Source organism: Eurosta solidaginis, chromosome X (genome assembly GCF_040869045.1).
Source record: "Eurosta solidaginis isolate ZX-2024a chromosome X, ASM4086904v1, whole genome shotgun sequence".
Classification (NCBI taxonomy): Eukaryota; Metazoa; Arthropoda; class Insecta; order Diptera; family Tephritidae; genus Eurosta; species Eurosta solidaginis.
In genome coordinates this window covers 152,811,369-152,835,907 of record NC_090324.1, presented here as the reverse complement: position 1 = coordinate 152,835,907, position 24,539 = coordinate 152,811,369, and the positions used below count along the sequence as shown (strand labels likewise).

Here is a 24,539-nt window from a genome sequence, read left to right as displayed (position 1 = left end):
AGCCCCCAATTTGTAGATTAAACGTTGTTTTAATTTAAAATAAGATATAATTTATTGAATAAAATTAGTAGGTTATATAAACATTCAAATATTTTATTAGTATATAAGTATTTTAAAATTTATTTAAAATTATTTTGTAAATGTGATCATTTCTCTCGATGTGTGTACGGTCAGTTTTTTAATATTCGTTACAACTGAAAAAATTCTACAAGTATTCCAAAAACTAACGTGAAGATTTTATACAATCAAACACATAGATACAACAGTAGTTTTAAAGTAAAGTAAAGATTATGAATAAATCCGCAGCCCTTCAGAACCATTCCTAAATATATGTGTGTCAGTGTGTATACACTTTTCCTTTCTCCATTTGCGCTGGAATCCCCATTTCCATACTACTCCAAAACCAACGTTTGCTGAAATGGTATCCTATGCACTGATCCAGCAAACAGCGCCACTTTTGAGTAAGCCCGCATACAAAGCACATCGCGTGGAAGTAGAAAGGTCAGACTGGGTAGACACAATTTTGGAAGCATTAAAAGGAACTCAGCAGAAAAACGATGGTGCCGTCAAATGCTTCAGGTGTGGAAGGCCAAGGCACATTGCACGTTATTGCAGTAACAACCCTAGTGGTTCCAACAACATGGGTGGTTAAATACAAATGTAACAGCAGCCTAATAAATATAATAAATAAAAGTCTCACCCTGTTTCCAAGTTGGTGCAACACTTTTGTCTATTGTGAACGGACAACATGTGTTGAACCAATATGGAAACGGAGCAGGTCGGCTCGGGAAAAAGGAGCGGCCATCATTAAAATTTGGCACGCTAAACATTCGGACGTCATTTTAACCACATAGAAAATAAAAAGTGTATATACAAGTCTTTACTTAATTTACATTAATTCGGTTTAATAATGTTAAAAACAGCGAAGCAACCATTTTGGGAATTGCTACGAAGGCAGGTATATGGAGGCGGCGCCCTCCACGCCGACAGTTGGCTTCAAGCCACTTGCCGGGATTCCGGCAGAGATCAATCCTAACCTCAACATGACGACCGTGAAGGTTTTTTGTGACGGTGGTGCAGTGGCGGCATAGGAGGCAGTGATATACCAGAGTGAGTGAGTGCGTGTGGTTTAAAATAATTTTCTAATAATAACAACTTGGTTCAAGTGTTTTTCCACAAAAAATTAATTAACATAATAAAATGCAGAAATAATAAAAATGCACAAAACACAATTTTCTTCAAAATTTTAATTATAATAAAATGCGGAAATAATAAAAATGTACTAAATAAAATTTTCATCAAAATTTAAATTATAATAAAATGCGGAAATAATAAAAATGCACTAAATACAATTTCCTACAAAGTTTAAATTATAATAAAACGCGGAAATAATAAAAATTCACAAAACACAATTTTCTACAAAACTTAAATTATAACAAAATGCGGAAATAATAGAAATTTACAGAATAGGTTCAATTTTCTAATAAACAGCAGAGATAATAGATTCTTATAGAAACAAGATACAACAATATATAATATACTATATAAAATTGTATAAAAACTAAAACTACGAAGATAATACAAACTAAATTCGACTTTAAAAAAATTTTAAATAAATAAATACAGAGATAATACAAAATACTTAATATGGCTAACATATAATAACGACATGTAAAAGCCCACGCAACTCAAATAACGGCATCATATACTGTACCACCTGTAGCACCAACGAACATCAGCAGCAGCAGCAACGCCAGCACCAGCGAACATCAGCTGCAGCATCAACGCCACCAGCGAACATCAGAAGCAGCATCAACACCAAGCAAGCAAAAATCAGCAGCATCATTAACACCAGCAGCGAGGCAGCAGTTGAAGCGGCAAGAATAAGTATATGCATATATATGTATTAAATAAAATTCTCATTTTCAACACATATATGTATGATAAAAAAATATACATATGTATACTAAACTTCATAATTTCAATAAATGCGGTGTTTTCGAATTTCATATAATATATATTTGGATTTTTGATTACAACGGTGCGTCCGTTCATATACATTTTGATTTTTTTTATCACAACGGTGCGTCCGTATATATAAAATATTTAGATTTTTAGAATTTGAATTGAATTTTGAATTTTTTTTGCATCAATTAAAATTAGCTACTAAAATTTACATACAAAAAAAAATTGTTGATACAAATTGAAGGAGTGAAATTGGTGGTACATATAACCCCGACATTTGTATTTTCTGTATAAAACATTTGCAGTATTGCATAACAAAACATAATGTAATATGCAGTCTATATTTGAAACAATATAAATTTTTATAAAGTGTGTATGTATATGTATATAATACATACATTGTTGCTAAAAGCGAATATATTGAATTTTTAAAACGACGCAAATGCATAGATACAGTTTGTGAAAGTTTAATACATTTAAAAATATAAAAAAAAAATTAAAACATTTTGCTGTGAAATGGTGCGGCCGACACGTAAAATAATGAAAATTTAATAAATTTTTATAATTAAATATTGAACATTTTGCTGTGAAACGGTGCGGCCGACACGTTAAATAATGAATATATATTTTTAATGAAAATGGTGCGTCCGTAAAAATTTTTAAATTAATGCTTTTTTTATGCAACGGTGGGGCCGTCACGTAAAATTTAATACTTTTTTGTGCAACGGTGCGGCTGTCATGTTAAACAATCGTAATAAATACTAAATTGCATTAAATACATGTATCCCTTTTAAAATTAATATCGTCTTGCGCCAATTGGAAAATTTGATCAGTCTTCGCTTTTGTACGGCATATATGGTAGCACACCCGGCACAGAACAAAATTTTTTTAAAGTCAAAATTTAATTGGTAGTTCACAGGGAACACAATTCAACTCACTTTCAAGTAATTCTAACAAATTTATGCCAATATTCAATACACAATTCAAGTAAAACGGATTCAATTTAGGTGATAAAATCATTTCAAATTTCTTTTCCATTCAAATTTGTTAATATACATAACTCACGCTTTCAGCTTTTTCTTCTGCTAATGTCAAATTTCGAAACAAAATTCAAAGTATTGAGAGAAATTTTCATTAAAATTAAAAAACGGGTTTTTTATACAGGTCGTTCTTTATCAACAAGGCAAGAGAAGATAGATGAATGTAAAATTTCTTTAATTGAGGCATATAATTACATTTTGGTAGAGGTAAATGGTCACTTTGAAAACCGACCTAGGCCAGTTGCTGTGAACAAGAGTTGATCAAGTTGTAGGGAAGAATTAATTAATGCTTTACAAAACTTAACTGCACAGTTAAGGTACCAACTAACTATAGCGACTTAGTCCAAGATAACATTTTTATGTCAGACACCGATCATAAAGAAGAAGAATTATCCGACCCAGCACAGCCAGAAGCATCCGAAAGTCGTATCGGTGAACATAGTTGTTCTTTACCTCATACTGAAAATATTTCATTACAATAAAACTTCTGCGGTTTCGATAACCCAGTCGGTACATCAAACAATTCTTTAGGGCTTTTAACAACTTTTTCCAATTTCAACCAATTTCGTAGTAATTCCCTAGAGTCAACAATAATGGCTAACACAGAGCAAAAGAAACATTTTATTGGGACGTGTGCTCCCATATTCAGGGAAAACTATAACGGTGACCCATTAGCGCTAGAATCCTTCATAGATAAATTTGACCTAGTAGAAAACTTAACAGATTCAGATCTCACACCAACTTTTATTTCATTTGTTAAATCGAAGCTCGAAGGGAAAGCAAGAGAAGCGATTCCGACAAAGATAACATCTATCCAAGAAATTAAAGATGCACTTAGAAGTCGAATAAAGACAGACAATTCAAATGTCGTTGCAGGAAAAATAGCTTCACTAAAAGTTACCAACAATAATTTAACCGAATTTGCTAAACGCGTGGAAGAATTATCTGATGCTTTAGAGCGGTCTCTAAGGCCAAAGCGTACGAGATGGAAGTGGAAAAGTCAGTAAACGTTTGTAGGCTAAATGCACGCTCGGACTTAGTCAAAGCAATTCTGGCATAAACCTCTTTTAGTGACGCAAAAGACATCGTAGCAAATTTTATAGTCGGGCAAAACAATCAGGTTACAGAAAGACAGGTATTAACATTTCGATCAAGGTTTAACAATCAAAATAATTTTCGCAATAACAATAGAGGCAATAAGTACTACAACAACAGTAATAGATACAACAACAATAGCAATCGAAATAGGTTCAATAACAATAATAATTTCAACAGGTACAACAACAATAATAACGGTAGATACAACAATAAAAATTCAAACAGGCAAAACAACAATTACAGGCAAAACAACGACAATCGAAGCGATGGTAATTCGCGTAACACTAGCAATAGTCAAAATAGGTTAAAAAACAGAACCAATACTAACATCGGAAGTTCAAATACCCGAAATAATGCAAACGTTCGCTCTTTTAACTTGGATGCCCCTCAGCAGCGAATACTGAGGGACGAGGAGATAAGCGAATAAATATTAAAAATGTTTTTTGTCTGAGTTTAAATTACTCGGACTTTATGGAAATTTATATAACCGGATCTATCAAATTATGCACATTTTTACAAGGTACACAGGCTGATATTTCTTTGATTAAATTTTCAAGTTTCAATAAGCAAATTCCCATTAACTCTGACGATATAGTTAATATCACTGGCGTTACTCTGTCCCTACTTTTGGTAAAATAAACATAGACCTAAATTTTTCTAATAATCCCGTTGAACACAGCTTACGTGTGGTAAACGATGACTTCAATATCCCATCAGACGGTATACTGGGCAAAGACTTTCTTCACTATAAAAAATGTGTAATAAATTATTCAAATAATAGCACCTCATTCTGAAAGAAAAGGCCATTATGCCAATCCTACAGGGAACGGGGAGAGATATGTGTATTATACCACCAAGATGCGAAGTTTTTCCAATTTTCGACTTAGGCCACTCAACAACTCCACTTTTCGTTGAATCTCAAGAAATACAAAAGGGGTATTTACAGCAAGATGCTTTACAAACTTTAATAACCCAGTCATAAAACTAATCAATACCACAAGTGACGTACAATTCGTACATAAAAATTCTATTAAAACAGAAAACTATCAAATTTCCACGTCTATGTAATCGACAAAACTTAGTCAGATGAGAAACGAATTAATGAAATAACTTCAATTTAAAAAAATCAAATTCCCAAAGATGCACCGTCTGAACTTTTAGATCTATGCTGACATATTATTCGCGCTTGCCAACGACAAAATGACGTTAAACAATTTTTATGAGCAGAAATTACGGATAACTGACAACGAACCAGTGTATATAAAGAACTATCGTCTACCATATTCTCAGCGGGAAGAAATTAACAAACAAGTTACAAAATTACTAGATAATGATTTAATCGAAGAAAGCTATTCTAACTACAACAGTCCTCTTATCCTAGTTCCTAAAAAGAAAATTAATGGAAAATAGCGTACAGAATGTATGTTGATTTTCGTGCAGTTAACAAGAAGCTAATAGCAGACAAATTCCCATTAGCACGAATCGATGATATTTTAGACAATCTTGGCAGAGTCAAATATTTCTTAACCTTACCAAATACCCTTACACGTAGATTCACGCGATATAACCTCATTTTCTACTGATCACGGAGCGTATCGATGGAAGGTACTGTGCCATTTGGTTTGAACGTTGCACCAAATTCGTTTTCAAGAATGATGACCATCGCATTTTCAGGAATACAACCTAACGTAGCTTTTCTTTATGTAGATGACATTATAGTCGATGGCTGTAGCGAATCCCATCACATTAAAAATTTGTAAAATATTCAATACATGTAGATCATTCATCCCTAAACTCAATCCACATAAATGTAATTTTCTCAGACCCGAAGTATCATTCCAAGGACATAAATGCTCAGCTAAAGGTCTGCCACCAGACGATTCAAAAATAAATGCAATTCGTAACTATACTAAACCAAGAGACAGAGATGCTGTAAGACGGTTTGTCGCTTTTGCTAACTATTACAGACGCTTTATTCCAAACTTGGCATCTCTGGCAGCACCTCTGAATGAACTAAATAGAAAAGAGTAGAATTTAACTGGGACAAGACATGTGATAAAGCTTTTGATGGGTTAAGAGCATCCCTAATGTCACCAAACCTATTACAATACCCAGATATTTCCAAAGAGTTTACCATTACAGTAGATGCTTCTAAAACGGGGTGTGGAACAATACTCAGCCAAGAACACCAAGGCAACGATTTACCCATATGTTATGCGTCAAAATCTTTTAATTATGCAGAACAAATAAAAGCAATTATTGAGTTGGAATTATTAGCCATTTATTTTGCTATTAAACAATTCAGACCGTACGTATATCGAAATTACTTTATTGTAAAATCAGATCACAGGCCTTTGGTCTATTTATTTACTATTAAAGATCCATCTTCAAAACTTTCTAGAATTTGATTTGAGTTGGCAGAATACCATTTTACAATAGAGTACATGAAGGGAAAAGCGAATATAGGAGCTGATTCACCTTCTCGTATCACTATTGGCGAAATAAAAGAATCGACCAAAAATATAATTGCAGTTCAGACTAGGGCTATGAGTAAGAAAAAAGATAAATGTGGTCCTATCGAAAATGTAGACTTATGTGAAAATATACAAACATTAAACGTTTACGATAAATTCACTCATAACTTTTCAAAAAAAATTCCTCGCATTAGATCCGAAATATTTCACGATAAAAACAGTAAACAATTTTTAAGAATATGCGCGCATATAAAGCATAAAAGAACAATTTCACTTGATTTTGAATTTTCTAACGAAATAAAGAATTTCGATCCTTACTTTAGGCTAGAAAAAGAAGCCCGAAAACTTAACATTAAGGAAATAGAATAACCAAAAAACAATTTAATTTTCAAATACATTACAACTACAAATTTTAAAGATAGAGGAAATAAACTTTTACAATTTTTAAAAATTATTTTAATGGATCCAATTGAAACAATCACTGATCAGGTACAATTTAGCATTTTATCACATTATCCCATCACTGGAGGTCACTGTGGAACGAAAACACTATATGCCAAATTACGAAACAAATTTTACAGGAAAAACATGACAAAAGACATAGCTAGTTATGTTAGAAAATGCGAAAAATGTCTTTTGAACAAAGTCAAAATAGAAAGTAAAGAAGAACTCTTTCTAACTCCCACTCTCAAGTGTCTATTGTGGACAGGACCCACTGGGAAATAGGGAATCCTTATAACGACCCTGACTCAGAGGTCTGGTACACGGATGGAACGAAATTCGATGACGGAAGAACGGGAGCTGGCATCTATGGGCCAAACTTCAAAAAATCGATACCAATGGGATGTTACGCCACCATATTTCAGGCAGAAATTCATGCAATAGAATTCTGTGGTAGAGAATGTCTGTGGAGAGGCTCAACATCGAAGAGCATCTACATTATGTCGGACAGCCAGGCGGCACTGCGTGCCTTGCAATCCTGCATAGTTGCATCTAATCTGGTGGATGAATGCACTGAAATCCTTAACGCCCTGGGAGCCAAAAACAAGGTTTTGTTGGGATGGGTTCCCGGACATCAGGGACATGAAGGTAATGAACATGCAGATTACCTAGCAAAGCAGGGTGCTACATCAGCATTCTATGGTCCAGAGCCCTTTTGTGGACTCACAAAAGCACACACCAGGTAAACTATAAGTAGCTGGGAAACTAAACAATTCAGACGTCACTGGATTGATAGGACAGGGCAAAGGCAGGCCAAACTGTTTATACTTCCGGCAACGAAAGTATTAGCCAAACTCATTAACCTAAGCAGGGAGGACCTAAGAACTCTTACTGGGTACTACACGGGACACTGCGGCCTACGATATCACCTAAGTAAATTAAATCTATCTGATACCCAAATTTGTCGTTTCTGTGAGCTGTATGATGAAACATCGGTCACATTCTCTGCGAATGCGTCGCTCTAGCTAGGCAGAGACTATCCCATCTAGGTGGTGGGGCTCTTAATCCCTATGTGATATGGAGTAAAAAGCCTGAAGAGGTACTCAAGAGCCTCCAGATATAAAATTAGGCTGAAAGGTCTTGCACAATAGATCTGCACAAAGGTCGCAGTGCTTCCAGACCAATTAATAATAATAATAATAATAATAATAACTCCCACTCCTAATAAACCTTTTGACATTGTTGTAATTGATGCAATCGGCCCATTGCCAGAATCGAGCTATTGTAATAAGTTCGCACTTACCATAATTTGCGATCTGACGAAATACTTAGTAACAATATCAATACCGGATAAAAGTGCAAAAATTATCGCGTCAGCAATATTCGAAAGCATTATTTTATTATACGGTGCTGTGAAATCTATTAAATCGGATTTAGGCTGTGAATTTAAAAATGAAATTTTTGCAAATTTAACCAGCTTACTAAATATCAATCATAACTTTTCTACACCATACCATCAACCGTAGGAACTGCCGAACGAAACCATAGAGTTTTTAACGAGTACCTACGTGCGTACTTAAATGATTCCTTTGATGATTGGGATACATATTTGAAATATTTTACGTTTTGGCATAACACAACGCCAAATACGGTATTCGATAATAAACTTACTCCTTTTGAAATAGTTTTTGGCAAAAAGGCCATTGTGCCACATGAATTGAAGAACGAAACAATCAAACCAATTTATAATATCGAAAATTATTCAAAAGAAGTAAGGTATCGAATGCAAAAATGCCACGCCTTGGCTAAAGAATTAGTAGAGAAACACAAAATAAGAAATAAAGATGCATACGACAAAAATTCACAACCAATAATAGTAAATATAAACGATATGGTTTAAGTTCAAAAAGAACCGCGTGAAAAACATAAAAACATCTGTTAGGGCCCCTATTTAGTAACAAATATAGACGGTGTAAATGTAACCATTTTTGATAATGAAAACAAAAAGAAAATGTATGTATAAGTTTATACACAAAACCTATGAAGATGAAACTCTTTGAATTAAAAAGTTATTAATATTCATATATGTAAATATGCAGGCTTACGATAAATGAAAAATGAAGCATAGTAAACGTAAGTACAAATAAATGTAATTAATTAAATTAACTAAGTTAACTTAGGTATATCTGCCACAAAAGTTCAAAATTTTTTTTCATTTTGTTCAATTTGCCATTTGGGATGAATTTAAAACCACACCACCCAAAAAAAAGTTGAAGCCTACAAACTTGATCAGCTTGTCGACTTCAACCTTGTTTTCGCGAAGGGGGAGGTGTAACAGCAGCCTAGCAAATATAATAAATAAAAGTCTCACCCTGTTTCCAAATTGGTGCAACCCTGTTGTTTATTGTGAACGGACAAAAGGTGTTGAAACAATTTGGAAACAGAGCAGGTCGGCTCGGGAAAAAAAGCGGCCATCATTAAAATTTTGGCACGCTAAACATTCGGACATCATTTTATCGCATAGAAATTAAAAAGTGTATTTATTAAAAATATAAATACAAGTCTTTAATTTACTCTAATTCGGTTTAATAAAGTTAAAAACAGCGAAAAACACATTTTGGGAATTGCTACAAAGGCAAGTAAATGGAGGCGGCGCCCTTCACGCCGACAGTTGGATTCAAGCAACTTGTCGGGATTCCGGCAGAGGTAAATCCTAACCTCAACACAAAGCTGGAGGAGATGAGCAAGAGCGAGCCAGATGTGAAGATCGAGAACTTTCACTAGCTATTGAATGTCCTGTGATATCTGTATCACAAGTCGGAAGAAAATCGAGCAGTCGTACCGTAAGAGGAAATGTGGATGGCAAGGAGCATGTACTGACTGTAGATAAGGGCGCATCTCATTCCTTAATCCAATGTGAATTGGTCAAAAGGAGAATAAAGCCATTACATCGAGCAATATTGCGTACGGTCACTGGCGAGTACAATCAAGTACAGGGAGAAGTAGTTTGTGTAGTCTTAATTGGAAAGGTCACGGTTCTATACAAATTCGTTGTCGCAGAGATTGAAGTCATATTTGTAGTGGACTTCTTAGTTGACCTTGGCATCAGGATCGATATGCAGAGAAGGATTATGCGCTATAAGAAAAAGGATGTGCCACTTAACTTCAATTTGTAGAAAGGGTTCAGCAGTAAGCGAGTGCTGGTGGAGGAAATTCAACAGAGACCACAAAAGTCAAAGAAAGTAGATCGGGCATAGGTTGATGGAACGAATTGGCCAAACAAATCAAAACCGAAGGTATCCACGAGAAGAGCACTGGCGTTGACAAACCCTAATGGATGCACTAAAACGAATGAAAGAATTTCCCAGAAATAATGCAAGGGTGGTTTAAAGCCAGCGCGCACTACAGTTGTGAACTCTCAAAACGATACTGATTATGCAAAGCCGATCCGTCAAGATCAAGCCCTACTAAGTTCAAACAACAGAGTGTGAGGGAACGAACCAGGGTATCGACTAGTAAGATGAAACACCGGTTTGACAAGAACAACAATTCGGAAGGTTTCTTGGAGGGAGATTTGGTACTGTTATACAACCCTACCCGGCGGAAAGGTGTTCCATCTAAATTTTGGTGCAGTTGGAAAGGCCCGTACAAAGTTGTGAAGAGGATCAGTGGTGGCATCTACCGCATACAAACAATTGGGAAACCACGAAATAGAAGGGTGGTTCATTTGGAGAGGCTAGCAGTGGTAGATCGAGAGATTTTTCTGATCGGGACGATCGGACTTAGGTGGAGGGCAGTGTGACTAATATTAGCATCACTAAGTTGATACTAAGTAAATAAAGGCACAACAGCAATAAAGCAAGCTGCCACTCTAAACAAATCAATCATCATTTACACACATATATGCAAGGCAACGAAGAGATACTCACAAACACATGTAATCATCAGCCGAAGTAGTACTCACAGATACACACGCATAAGGCTACAAACTACAAATATACATGTATATGGCTGGTAATCAAGCATGAAGTTCGCGAAATTACTAGGCCTTAGGAGAAATGGGTGAACGAGGAAACCGGGAGTATAAAAGCAGCGCAGGCTGAGGCATGACTAATCAGTTTGATTTAAACACGCAATTAGTTTTGAAGTAAAAGTGTCATTGTGAAGTACTCTTAAAGTAGTCTAAAAAAGACCATTTTGCATTACTTAATATTGGAGTTATTTATTCAACATTTTAGTGATTCGAACGTTAGCAGAAGGGTCAAAATAAGCGGAATTTCCCAAAATTCGTTACAATACGATATCTGCTCCAGTGTGGAGGAAAATGCTGAACAATTTTTTATAGATGCGCTTGGGGGAACACCTAAAATATTTGTAACTTCACTTATTTGATTCAAGGTTCGATTCGAGGTATGAACAATAATTTTTTAATGATAATTATTGTTTTTTTTTTTCTATTTACATATGTGTTTTTTGCTGGCTTGTGTTCCAGAAAATTTATAAATAAGACGCAAGTTTTTTCCGTTTCTTACCAATATATTTCGATTACACACAGTAATCATTTTCAGGGTAACTATAAAACGTAAAACACACATAATTTAATAAAAATTACATTTAACAAATTTTAAACCTAAACAATTTTACGTATAAACAATTTAAAACATTTAATAGATACGTACATTCGTATGCACGTCTGTAGTGCTTGACGTGGTGATTTTCACTAATCGCCTGTTTGTTATCAACTGTCTGTAAGCATTGTGAATCAACTGCCTGACAGGATGTTCAACATGGCTACTTTTTAGCATTTTGGCAGCGTTTTGACAGGGTGTTCGATATGGCGGCACATAGGACCGGCTATCTTCAGCGGGTGATAGAAAGGGATACAGAGTGAGACAGCGATAGTCAATTAAAAATCAGTTGGTCCATTCTATTTGTAATTTTGACGTCTATGCAGAAGTTATCACACTTGTCTTATCCACATGGTCTTTAAGCGTGGGAGCAGTTGTCCGTGTCCGATTTATAATTAATTCGTATATTTGGTGGTGTGTTTATAATATGAAGTACTTCCAATGTAAGTCTCCTTCTTAGATTTTGTTCTTGTATTAGAATTGACTATATATATATTTTTTTTTTCTATAATTAAAAAAAATTGTATTTTGTTTTTGGATTAGTAAGTAGAACAAGTAAGGAAGGCTAAGTTCGGGTGTAACCGAACATAACATACTCAGTTGAGAGCTATGGAGACAAAATAAGGAAAATCAATCTGGGGTAACCCTGGAATGTGGTTGTATAACATGTGTATCAAATGAAAGGTATTAAAGAGTATTTTAAGAGAGAATAGGCCATAGTTCTATGGATGAACGCCATTTAGGGATATCGCCATAAAGGTAGACCAGGGCTGACTCTAGAATTTGTTTGTACGATATGGGTATCAAATGAAAGGTGTTACTGAGCATTTTAAGAGGGAGTGGGCCTTAGGTCTATCGGTGGACGCCTTTTCGAGATGTCCCCATTAAGGTGGACCAGGGGTGATTTTATAATGTGTTTGTACGATATGGGTATCAAATGAATGCTGTTAATGAGTATTTTGAAAAGGAGTGATTCTTAGTTCCATAGGTGGACGCCGTTTCGAGATATCGCCATAAAGGTGGACCAGGGGTGTCTCTAGAATGTGTTTGTATGATATGGGAATCAAATGAAAGGTGTTACTGAGCATTTTAAGAGGGAGTGGGCATTAGGTCTATAGGTGGACGCCTTTTCGAGATATCGCCATTAGGGTGGGCCAGGGGTGACTCTAGAATGTTTGTACGGTATGGGTATCAAACGAAAGGTGTTACTGAGCATTTTAAGAGGGAGTGGGCATGAGGTCTATAGGTGGACGCCTTTTCGAGATATCGTCATTAGGGTGGGCCAGGGATGACTCTAGAATGTGTTTGTACGATATGTGCATCAAACGAAAGGTGTTACTGAGCATTTTAAGAGGGAGTGGGCATTAGGTCTATAGGTGGACGCCCTTTCGAGATATCGCCATTAGGGTGGGCCAGGGGTGACTCTAGAATGTTTGTACGATATGGGTATCAAACGAAAGGTGTTACTGAGCATTTTAAGAGGGAGTGGGCATTAGGTCTATAGGTGGACGCCTTTTCGAGATATCGCCATTAGGGTGGGCCAGGGGTGACTCTAGAATGTGTTTGTACGATATGGGTATCAAATGAAAGGTGGTAAGGAGTATTTTAAAAGGGAGTAATCCTTAGTTCTATAGGTGGACGCCTTTTCGAGATATCGCCATAAAGGTGGACCAAGGGTGACTCTAGAATGTTTGTACGATATGGGTATCAAACGAAAGATGTTACTGAGCATTTTAAGAGGGAGTGGGCATTAGGTCTATAGGTGGACGCCTTTTCGAGATATCGCCATTAGGGTGGGCCAGGGTGACTCTAGAATGTGTTTGTACGATATGGGTATCAAATGAAAGGTGGTAATGAGTATTTTAAAAGGGAGTAATCCTTAGTTCTATAGGTGGACGCCTTTTCGAGATGTCGCCATAAAGCTGGACCAAGGGTGACTCTAGAATGTTTGTACGGTATGGGTATCAAACGAAAGGTGTTACTGAGCATTTTAAGAGGGAGTGGGCATTAGGTCTATAGGTGGACGCCTTTTCGAGATATCGCCATTAGGGTGGGCCAGGGTGACTCTAGAATGTGTTTGTACGATATGGGTATCAAATGAAAGGTGGTAATGAGTATTTTAAAAGGGAGTAATCCTTAGTTCTATAGGTGGACGCCTTTTCGAGATATCGCCATTAGGGTGGGCCAGGTGTGACTCTAGAATGTTTGTACGATATGGGTATCAAACGAAAGGTGTTACTGAGCATTTTAAGAGGGAGTGGGCATTAGGTCTATAGGTGGACGCCTTTTCGAGATATCGCCATTAGGGTGGGACAGGGGTGACTCTAGAATGTTTGTACGATATGGGTATCAAACGAAAGGTGTTACTGAGCATTTTAAGAGGGAGTGTACATTAGGTCTATAGGTGGACGCCTTTTCGAGATATCGCCATTAGGGTGGGCCAGGGGTGACTCTAGAATGTTTGTACGATATGGGTATTAAACGAAAGGTGTTACTGAGCATTTTAAGAGGGAGTGGATATTAGGTCTATAGGTGGACGCCTTTTCGAGATATCGCCATTAGGGTGGGCCAGGGTGACTCTAGAATGTGTTTGTACGATATGGGTATCAAATGAAAGGTGGTAATGAGTATTTTAAAAGGGAGTAATCCTTAGTTCTATAGGTGGACGCCTTTTCGAAATATCGCCATTAGGGTGGGCCAGGTGTGACTCTAGAATGTTTGTACGATATGGGTATCAAACGAAAGCTGTTACTGAGCATTTTAAGAGGGAGTGGGCATTAGGTCTATAGGTGGACGCCTTTTCGAGATATTGCCATTAGGGTGGGCCAGGGGTGACTCTAGAATGTTTGTACGATATGGGTATCAAACGAAAGGTGTTACTGAGCATTTTAAGAGGGAGTGGACACTAGGTCTATAGGTGGACGCCTTTTCGAGATATCGCCATTAGGGTGGGCCAGGGGTTACTCTAGAATGTTTGTACGATATGGGTATCAAACGAAAGGTGTTACTAGCATTTTAAGAGAGAGGGGGCATTAGTTCTATAGGTGGACGCCTTTTCGAGATATCGCCATTAGGGTGGGACAGGGGTGACTCTGGTATGTTTTTGTACGATATGGATATCAAATTAAAGGTATTAATGAGGGTTTTAAAAGCGAGTGGCCCTTAGATGTATATGTGAAGGCGTTCTCGTGAAAATCATCTGTCGGGTACTGCTAATTTATTTATATATGCAATACCACTAACAGTATTCCTGCCAAGATTCCAAGGGCTATTGATTTCGCCTTGTAGAACTTTTTCATTTTCTTCTACTTAATATGGTAGGTGTCACACCCATTTTACAAAGATTTTTCCAAAGTTATATTTTGCGTCAACAAACCAATCCAGTTACCATGTTTCATCCCTTTTTTCGTATTTGGTATAGAATTATGGCATTTTTTTCATTTTTCGTAATTTTCGATATCGATAAAGTGGGCGTGGTTATGGTCAGATTTCGCCCATTTTTTATACCAAGAAAAAGTGAGCTCAGGTAAGTACGTGGGCTAAGTTTAGTAAAGATATATCGGATTTTGCTCAAGTTATTGTGTTAATGGCCGAGCGGAAGGACAGACGGTGGACTGTGTATAAAAACTGGGCGTGGCTTTCACCGATTTCGCCCATTTTCACAGAGAACAGTTACCGTCATAGAATCTATGCTCCTACCAAATTTGAGAAGGATTGGTAAATTTTTGTTCGACTTATGGCAATAAAAGTTTTCTAGACAAACTAAATGAAAATGGGCGGAGCCACGCCCATTTTGAAATTTTCTTTTATTTTTGTATTTTGTTGCATCATATCATTACTGGAGTTGAATTTTGACTTAATTTACTTATATACAGTAAAGATATTAAATTTTTTGTTATAATTTGAATTTAAAAAAATTTTTTTTTAAAAAGTGGGCGTGTTCTTAATCCAATTTTGCTAATTTTTATTTAGCACATATAGAGTAATAGTAGTAACGCTCCTGCCAAATTTCATCATGATATCGTCAACGACTGCCAAATTACAGCTTGCAAAACTTTAAAATTACCTTCTTGTAAAAGTGGGCGGGGCCACGCCCATTGTCCAAAATCTTACTAATTTTCTATTCTGCGTCATAACGTCAACCCATCTACCAAGTTTCGTCGCTTTATCTGTCTTTTGTAATGAGTTATCGCACTTTTTCGGTTTTTCGAAATTTTCGATATCGAAAAAGTGGGCGTGGTTATAGTCCGATATCGTTCATTTTAAATAGCGATCTGAGATGAGTGCTCAGGAACCTACATACCAACTTTCATCAAGATACCTCAAAATTTACTCAAGTTATCGTGTTAAAGGACGGACGGACGGACGGACGGACGGACGGACATGGCTCAATCAAATTTTTTTTCGATCCTGATTATTTTGATATATGGAAGTCTATATCTATCTCGATTCCTTTATATATGTACAACCAACCGTTATCCAATCAAACTTAATATACTCTGTGAGCTCTGCTCAACTGAGTATAAAAATGTTCAGACAACCTGCACTAGCTGCGCAGATAGATCCATTTCGAAGGGTGTTAAACCTGCATCATCAGTAGGCTTTAGGCACGCGGCGCTAACTATTTAGCTATACAGTGGTGGTATGTTTGTTTGCATTATAGAAAAATTAAACAAAAAAAAAATAAAACAACAATTATCATTAAAAAATTATTGTTCTGGCCTAGAGCTCGAATCTATTCTTGAATTCTTCATCAATAAGTCGATAAAACAAAAACAATTATTCACTTATTTGAGCTAAAGTTCGTGTAAGGTAAACTTGCTGCTACAGTTGCTTCTTCAGACATTGCTGCTACTCTTCTACAAGGGGGAAGACCTTTCATTCCACCTTTAAGCTGCCACTTAATTTTTCACCACAACATTAGTGTACGAGCTCGAATACAAAAAATTGTACCATGGCTGATGCTCTTCAGAAAGCATCGCTTATAACATGGGAGGCGTGCACAACGTTTCATAAGAGCCCCTTCGATACTGTCGATCTATCACTTAAAGATTTAAGAGCGTCATACATGGCACTGGGTGGGATAACATTTGTATTCAGAGGATACTTTAGGTAAACTCTAGCAGTGCTTCCGAAGGGTATAAGAGCAGATAATATCAACGCGTGCGTAAGGAAATCATATATGTTGTCGAACGTACAAACGTTAAAAATGCAAGTGAATATTCGTGGAGCTGGAACTTCTAATCAGTTTGTACATTACAGACTAAAAATATGCGACGGCTGCAAGTCTATAACATGCGATGGTTATGTAACAATGCCAGAAATCGTAGGACCCTGCGTCAGAACAAGCAGAACAGCTTATTGATAACGTATATCCAGATGTTGCTAACTTGCAACACAAGCACTCCAAGTGGTTTTAAGACCGAGCTATCGTCACTCCATTGAACTTACCCGCAGACGAAATTAATATAGCTGTTTGTGAAAGAATGTTAATACTATGTACAAACACACACCAAATTGGCAATTTATACCACTTGTAATAATAAATAGCCAATTAAAAAAAAAATTGTGTAATAAATTGTTTCAAACTGCAAATGCAACCTTGCAAAGTGTGTTTATTGAGTAGATTTACACGTCAGTTTTACGCATGGCTCATCTATAAGTTGGCTCATCTCATCAGCTGATTTTATTTTTTTCCTTTCACTGGTGTAGGGATCGTCAAAAGAAGATGGCAAAAACAAAATGAAACCAAAACACATTTTCTTACAACACACACAAATTTCAAAGATTTATGTTTTCATTCCATTCCATTCGCCTAATACCAACACGCACATTTTGACAGTCTGAACAAAGGTATGTTGTTGCTGTAGTGATGAGCCAACCAGATATCAAATAACTATTGTGTAAGCTAAATTGAGCTGTATGAACACCACTCAATTTAAATCGAAATTGCCTCAATTTATTTTTCTGTTTGGACATATTATAAGAGATTGCTAAATTTATAATTCCTTTGACGAAGTGACATATTAGGAAGACGTTGTTCACTATCCAACTGAGTTGCTAACTCTCTCAGCCCCTCCGGTCTACCACTATACTCGTATGAACTACGTCTTTTAATTAGTTTACCAATATAGCTTCTGCGAAATCTCAAGCCTCCCTCGACTTAAAATCACGTAGTTGATGCCTTATATCATAGAAGCGATAATTTTCACGGGCTCTGCAGTCGGCGAAACGACATTGATCAAGCGGATACCAATTATACCCATCGACCTACCTTTTACTTTCAAATCAGTCCAGTTTCCTGTTAAAATTTATTTAGCAATTACAAAAATAAGACCCAAGGACAAACGTTTAACTATCTTGGGGTAGTCCTTAGCAGTTAGGTGTTTTCTGACGGTCAACTTTATGTCGCTGTGTCACGAACTTAGCCACCACAGAACCAATCTTTTCTCATTCCTGGAATAAACAATTAAATAAAGAATGTTCAATTTACGGAAGTTTTCAATTGATGGAGAAAATGCACCATATTTTATGCATTAATTTTTTACATTACAAAATCCATTAACAAATTGTTTATAACGTTAAAGAACCTAAAAGGGTTTGCATTTCATCCAAGAAAGGGCAGTACAATATAACATTCTTAGCAATATACACAAAATTTGTGTGTGTATCTCTTTTTTTTAAACTATACGTACCCAAATAGCAAAAATTCAATAGATTGAGCTTTTTCGGCATAACAACATAAGCCGGGTATTTGCTAGTATAGTATGGAAGGAAATCACAATTTAAAAATTGAATTACGTACGTGTCCCGTACAAACAATTTAATTTCTATCGTGATCTCAGCCGACCGTAAGCGCCGCTATATTGAATATGGGAGCGTGTCATTATTCTGTATTACAAAATTCTGGGAGACAAAGTTCTGTAAATTGCAAAAAAATTCTGCTTGAACAAAATTCTGCTTTTTAAAATTCTGCTTTCTAAAATTCTGCTTCTTCAAAATTCTGCATGTTTAGTTCTGGAAGTCAAAATTCCGGAATCATGGCATGGCGTAGACGGTGTTGGATCGGCTAAGGGTTATTTTTTTAAAGTGCGGCCAAAGGCCGCCTGCGCAGAAGGGTATAGTACGCAGAAGGACATCACCGTGGCGGTAGCCACGGTTGTACCACACACCCGGACTTGGCATGGCGTAGCCCAGGGTTATTTCTTATCAGCGCGGCCGAAGGCCGCCTATGCAGAAAGGTGTTCTACGCAGTATTACCAAAAATTTTGGAATATAAAGATATTGCATGCGCGAACTTCGGTGGAAAGCAGCGGAGCGTAACAAAATTCTAGTAGGTCACTTTCACCACACCAAAAACTTTAACACAATTTTTAACTTAATTTAAGCACAGAAATACACTGATTGGAGTTTTAGTGAGTAAAAGTTAAAATTCTGAACACATTAGCTGAATAAAATGTGTACAAATAATTATTAAATAACAAATACAGACAGTGGTAGTTTAAGAAATTCTGCTGTGGTAAGTGGTGAATGTGACCTACTAGAATTTTGTGAAGCTTGCCTCACACTATCTTTCGTCTATGCAATGTCTCTATATTATATCGTTTCTGGTATTACTGTGCATGCCGCACTTTTTCATAATAATTACATGACCTCTTTAACATTGTTAACATTATATTTTAATACAGAATTTTGTAATACAGAATTTTGAAAGCAGAATTATAAAAAAGCAGAATTTTAAAAAGCAGAATTTTGTTTTTAGAATTTTGTACATACAGAACTTCGACACCAACCCATTGAATATCCTGTCAAAACACTGCCAAAACGCTAAAAAGTAGGCATCTTGAATATCTTGTCAGACAGTTGCCCGATAAGATATCAAACTTACAGCCCTATTATGTGTACTTGACAAATTCACCATCTTGCTTATTTGTCACGTTTGATAATTTATCAAGTAATTGCTCTTCTATGTAAAAAATAAAAAGCTTTTTCGCTGACAAATTGTCAATAAGCCAAACGCTCTTGATAATTTAATTTATACGGATAAACTTAAATTTGAATTCTGTTATTGTGCGATCGAGAGAAAATGGAAGATTTATTACTTTTGCTATTATTGTGGGAAGATCCTCCTGGGGTTTTTTGGGGTAATTTCAGGATGGCTTTTGCGACTCCCTCGGGCTCCTCCCGGGGCCATTTGGGGGTCGTTCCGGTATCTTGGACTCTCTCGGGGTAATTTGGGGGTCTTCCTGGATGATTTTGGGGACTCCCTCGGGGTCATGCCGGGGTCATTTAGGGGTCGTTCCGGGATCTTTTTGGAGACTCTCGGGGCCATTTGGGGGTTGCTCCGGGATCTTTTTGGGGATTCTCTCGGGGTAATTTGGAGGTCTTCCGGGATGATTTTGGAGACTCCCTGGAGGTCCTCCCGGGGTCATTTGGGGGTCGTTCTGGGATGGTTTTGGCAACTCCCTCGGGGTCTTCCCGGGGTCATTTCCGGGATGTTTTTGGGGACTCCCTCGGGGTTTTTTGGGGGTAATTGCGGGATATTTTTGGGGATTCTCTCGGGGTAATTTGGAGGTCTTCCAGAATGATTTTTTCGGCTACTTTAGGGTCTAGACTTTTCGCGAACAGCCGTTTCGAATAGTAGGTAATTTTTTTCTCATATCTGCATCCCAAATTGGTTATTTAGCTGTACACATGTATGCATAAGCATGATGTGATGAGACTATTTCTCCTTCTTCTTCACTCTCAGCTTCGCTGTTGTTGTGCATTTATTTACTAGCCATAGCGACGTATTGAACTTCTTATATTCGCCACACTGCCCTCCACAAATCTCTCGATCCAACCGCTTCTAGGCTCTCCAAATGAATGTATGCGGTAGACGAAATCGCTGGTCCAATGCACAACTTTGTTTCAGAGCTCCACTGAAATTTTGTTAAAACACCTTTCCGCTGGCGAGGGCTGTATGACGGTACCAAATCTCCCTCCTGGAAACCTTCCGATTTGTTGTCCTTGTCGTACCTGTCTTTCATCTTACTACTCATGATGCTGGATCACTTCCTCACACTCTGTTGTTTGACCAATGGACTACTTCGAAGAGCTTGATGGATTGGCTTTGCATGATCAGTATAGGTTTGACGTTTCACAACAGTAGTGCGCCCTGGCTTGAAAACACTCTTTAATTCTTTTTGGGAAGCTCTTTCCTTCTATTGAATGCATCAGTTTGGACTTGTGATTGCCACTGTTTTTCTTGCAAGTGTTTTTTCTGCAATATTTGCCCGATCTACTGCCTTTGAATTTCGTGGTCTTTGCCGAATCTTCTCCACCATTATTCGCTTACTTTCAAAACCATTTTGAAAGTACGTCCGCGTTTGCGAGATAAGCCAATCTTTCGATGTCCGCTTTTTGACAGCGATTTTGTAGCTCAATTTGGTATATCTGTTTCCTATGGTCGCTCGTAACGTCCCTCGACTGCGGTCATTGATGCTTCATAACTGTTCCGTTCTCCCTATGGAATGGTCAGTAAGATTCCAGCTGCAGACCCTTTCAATGCCTGTTCAGCAATTGTATCTTCAGTATTCTAGTTGTTCACTGCTGACGTCTTCCAAAATTGAAGCTTAAATTCCTGGAAAGGAACGGAGCAGTCAAAAGATAGTGTCTTTACCTTCGGATTGTTTGTTGAAACAGCTGGGCCACTTAGTTGCAGCCTCTCAAAGCATCTGCCTCAGCTTCAAATTTTCCTTCCCGTTGCATTATTATTTCGCCTATACGTTCCTCGAGTTTTGATGGTTTACGAACTTCCTGCTCTTCTAGTTGTGCAGAGATTTGCGATGATGAAAATTATGCCGACATTTCGGATATACATACGTGCCTCTAAGCGAAAACAATCTGTTCAGCATTTTGTTGTGCTCTTTGATGTTGAGCTCTTTGGCCTCGCTTTGTAGGCCGTGTTCAGGGGTCATACGAAGATATCCTGTAGAAGTTCTGTTTGCAGCGTTTTCTAGTATGTGTTTGTAAGACCAGATGACCAACAAACTGGTGACGCGTAGCACATGAGCGGCAGGCCAATTGCTTTGTACGTGGTTAGCAAAGTTCTTTATTTTTCCCACAAGTGCTGCCGGCAAGCTATTTGAGGATTTCGCTGCGACTTTGTACTTTAGATAAAATTTCATTGGCATGCGCCTTGAAGGTGAGAGTATTATCGGACGTTACCCCTAAGGTCTTTGGGGGGCTGACAGTCGGTAGCACCATCAGTTCCTTCACCGCCGTAGGAAATGATAGTAGCTCTGCCTGGTGGAGAAGAGAGCTATGATATGTAGAACGTGCCACAGGGATCGAGTTATTTAGAGATATTTAAAAAGTCCTTTTACAAAATGTGGAATCTTTAAGGGCGATCGCCGTTGTTATGGTAGCGTGCTCCGACTAGCACACCGAAGATCCCGGGTTCACGCCCGGGGCAAAGCAACTTCAAAATTTTAGAAACAAGTTTTTTCAATTAGAAGAACATTTTTCTAAGCGGGTAGACCCTCGGCGGTGCTTGGAAAGCACTCCGAGTGTATTTCTGCCATAAAAAGCTCTCAATGAAAGCTCATCTGCCTTGCAGATACCGTTCGGAGTCCGCACAAAACAAGTAGGTCCCGCCCCGCCCACATGTAGGAAAAATTTCACGAAGCACGATGCAAATTGGAAGAGAAGCTCGGCCTGAAATCTCTTCGGAGGTTATAGCGCCTTACATTTATTTATTTTATTTATTTGAGTAACTTTGTAGATTCTTGAGACTAAGATCATACTTCAGAACCTGAAATGAGAATGAGACATGTGTGAAACATAATTTCGCAGGTACTCCACGGATAGTGAAAATTATAAAAAATCGTCCGAAATTGGAAATTTTGCTTTCAAGTTTTAAGGAAATTCCCGATAACCCAGGTTTTTTAGATGGGCCAAGGATAGAAAAAAATTTCGATAAGTGGTCCAGGAATAAAGATAGTTCAAAAAAACTTGAAAATTTTTCTTCCGAGCTATCAGGAACGTCCCGATAACTCCGAGATCTGAAATTATAAACAGGACTTTGTACTCCAATGGACAGGGATTAAGATATTTAGAAAGTCCATTTAAAAAATGTGGAATATTGCGGCCGCTATTTGAGTAACTTCCCGTTAAGCTAGATTCTTCCAACTAACAACTTACTTCAGAACACCATGATTTGCTAGATGTATGGCTCTGGCCACTAGCTAATTCATTCCATATTTAGTTTTATGAGTAACTTCAATAGATAGTATATTTCGCCGAAATCAGGCGATGGAATATAATAGATGATTCAGGTAAACCATTAAACTAAATTTGGTAAAGACATCTCAGTGTTTATTCAAGTTATAGAGATAATGGATGGACAGTCGTGGCTCAATCAGAATGATTTTCGATGCTGACAATTTTAATATAAGAAAGTCAATATCTATATAGATTCCCTTATGCCATTACGTACAACCGTTAATCAATAAAAGTTATAATAACTTTGTATACAACTACACGCTGGGTATAAAAATAAAGAGATTAGAAGAACTTAAAAAATTTTTTACACATCATTTGTCTCTCACTGGTTTTATCTTTTAATATTTGTTTCTTGTGGCTTCCTAATAAAACTGAAATGTCTCGGATGACATAAATCGGAAATTATTTCGAGCACGCGGAATCGCTCGCTGTCAACACAGCAAAATGTGACGATTTTGCACGTCCTCACTTACACTTACATAATACGCAATAATTTATAATAACTTATTATTAAAATATCGTCGGTGAAAATCGAGAAGTTAACGTATGGCGGTCCTGCGGTATTAATATTTATACTAAAAACGGAAAATGTGAGTCCCGGTTTTTAGAATACAAAAACCCGGGGCCGAGCAGATATACATACCTCTTCCACAGTCATTATATCGCTGTAACGGTGATGATAATAATATTGCCGTGGTTGCTGCATCGAAAAATAGTGATCTTTCTTTTCATCACCATATGCGTTTTTACTTTTATTATTTATGACATATCGTGGTGATATATCGCTACGGCTAAGCGAATGACTTCTTTCATAACCGAAACGTCCACCTTCAACGCCGACAATTACACCTCCTGCGCCCTTGCTGTCGCTACCTGATTTAGCGTTGATCTTTGCATTCAATAGCTCGCCTGTATTCAGTCCTGTTAATTCCATTGGTACTAAATAGAATATCAAATATAACACCGAATATATAAACAAATGGAAGATGATGCAGGACCATATTAGTTTTATCTAAAAGATTAAAATTATAAATGTGAATAATCAATTTTGAAAACAATTAAGCTACGAATTATACCAAAAAACAGGCAGTTCCCTTCAGGGTAAATGCACTGGTATTTTACACTAGCAAAAAGCGCAATGCTGAACCTGTAACCGGTTGACATCGTGGGCAAAACGGCAGCAGCCCGGGCAGAAATACGACTTCCTAACACGAGAGTTTGACTTTTTCCTTGGCTTCCGCCCCCTGTTGGCACATTCACCACACATGTTCCTTCAAGGGAGGAATGAAGTGGAAAATTACTATGTGGAAAAAGTCCGATGAATCTGTTCATAAGTGGATCCTGGCTTGGCGGGAGAATTAGGGGTAGGGTATTCTGCTATGACTTCAAAATTAGCCGGAAATTTAGGCTGTCTGATTACTCAGAGCCTTACAAGCGAATACCGGCGCTATAAATGATGAGGTAGATGGGATGCTGCCCAACGCTGTTACTGTTAAAGAATTTAGCGTCCCCTCATTTGCGATTTAACTTACTTCCTTAATTAATTGGTGCTTAACCGTTTCAACGGTTATGGCCGTCCAACAATGCGCACCAGTTGCTTCTTCGCTCTGCCAACTGGCGACAATTGG

At 37.3% G+C, this 24,539-nt stretch overlaps 1 protein-coding gene across 17 annotated transcripts in view; it reads right to left on the bottom strand.

Moving 5' to 3' along the window:
* Positions 1-24,539, bottom strand: part of rho-5 (rhomboid-5) — a 1,371,034-nt gene that overhangs the window by 168,609 nt on the left and 1,177,886 nt on the right. For 16 of the 17 annotated variants that reach the window (XM_067758076.1, XM_067758085.1, XM_067758087.1 and 13 more), the window contains one exon: positions 23,555-23,923. The exons of the other annotated variant lie outside the window; for it this stretch is intronic. In XM_067758076.1, coding sequence (XP_067614177.1) covers positions 23,555-23,923 — 369 coding nt within the window. The remainder of the gene's footprint in view (positions 1-23,554; positions 23,924-24,539) is intronic. 17 annotated transcript variants of the gene reach the window in all.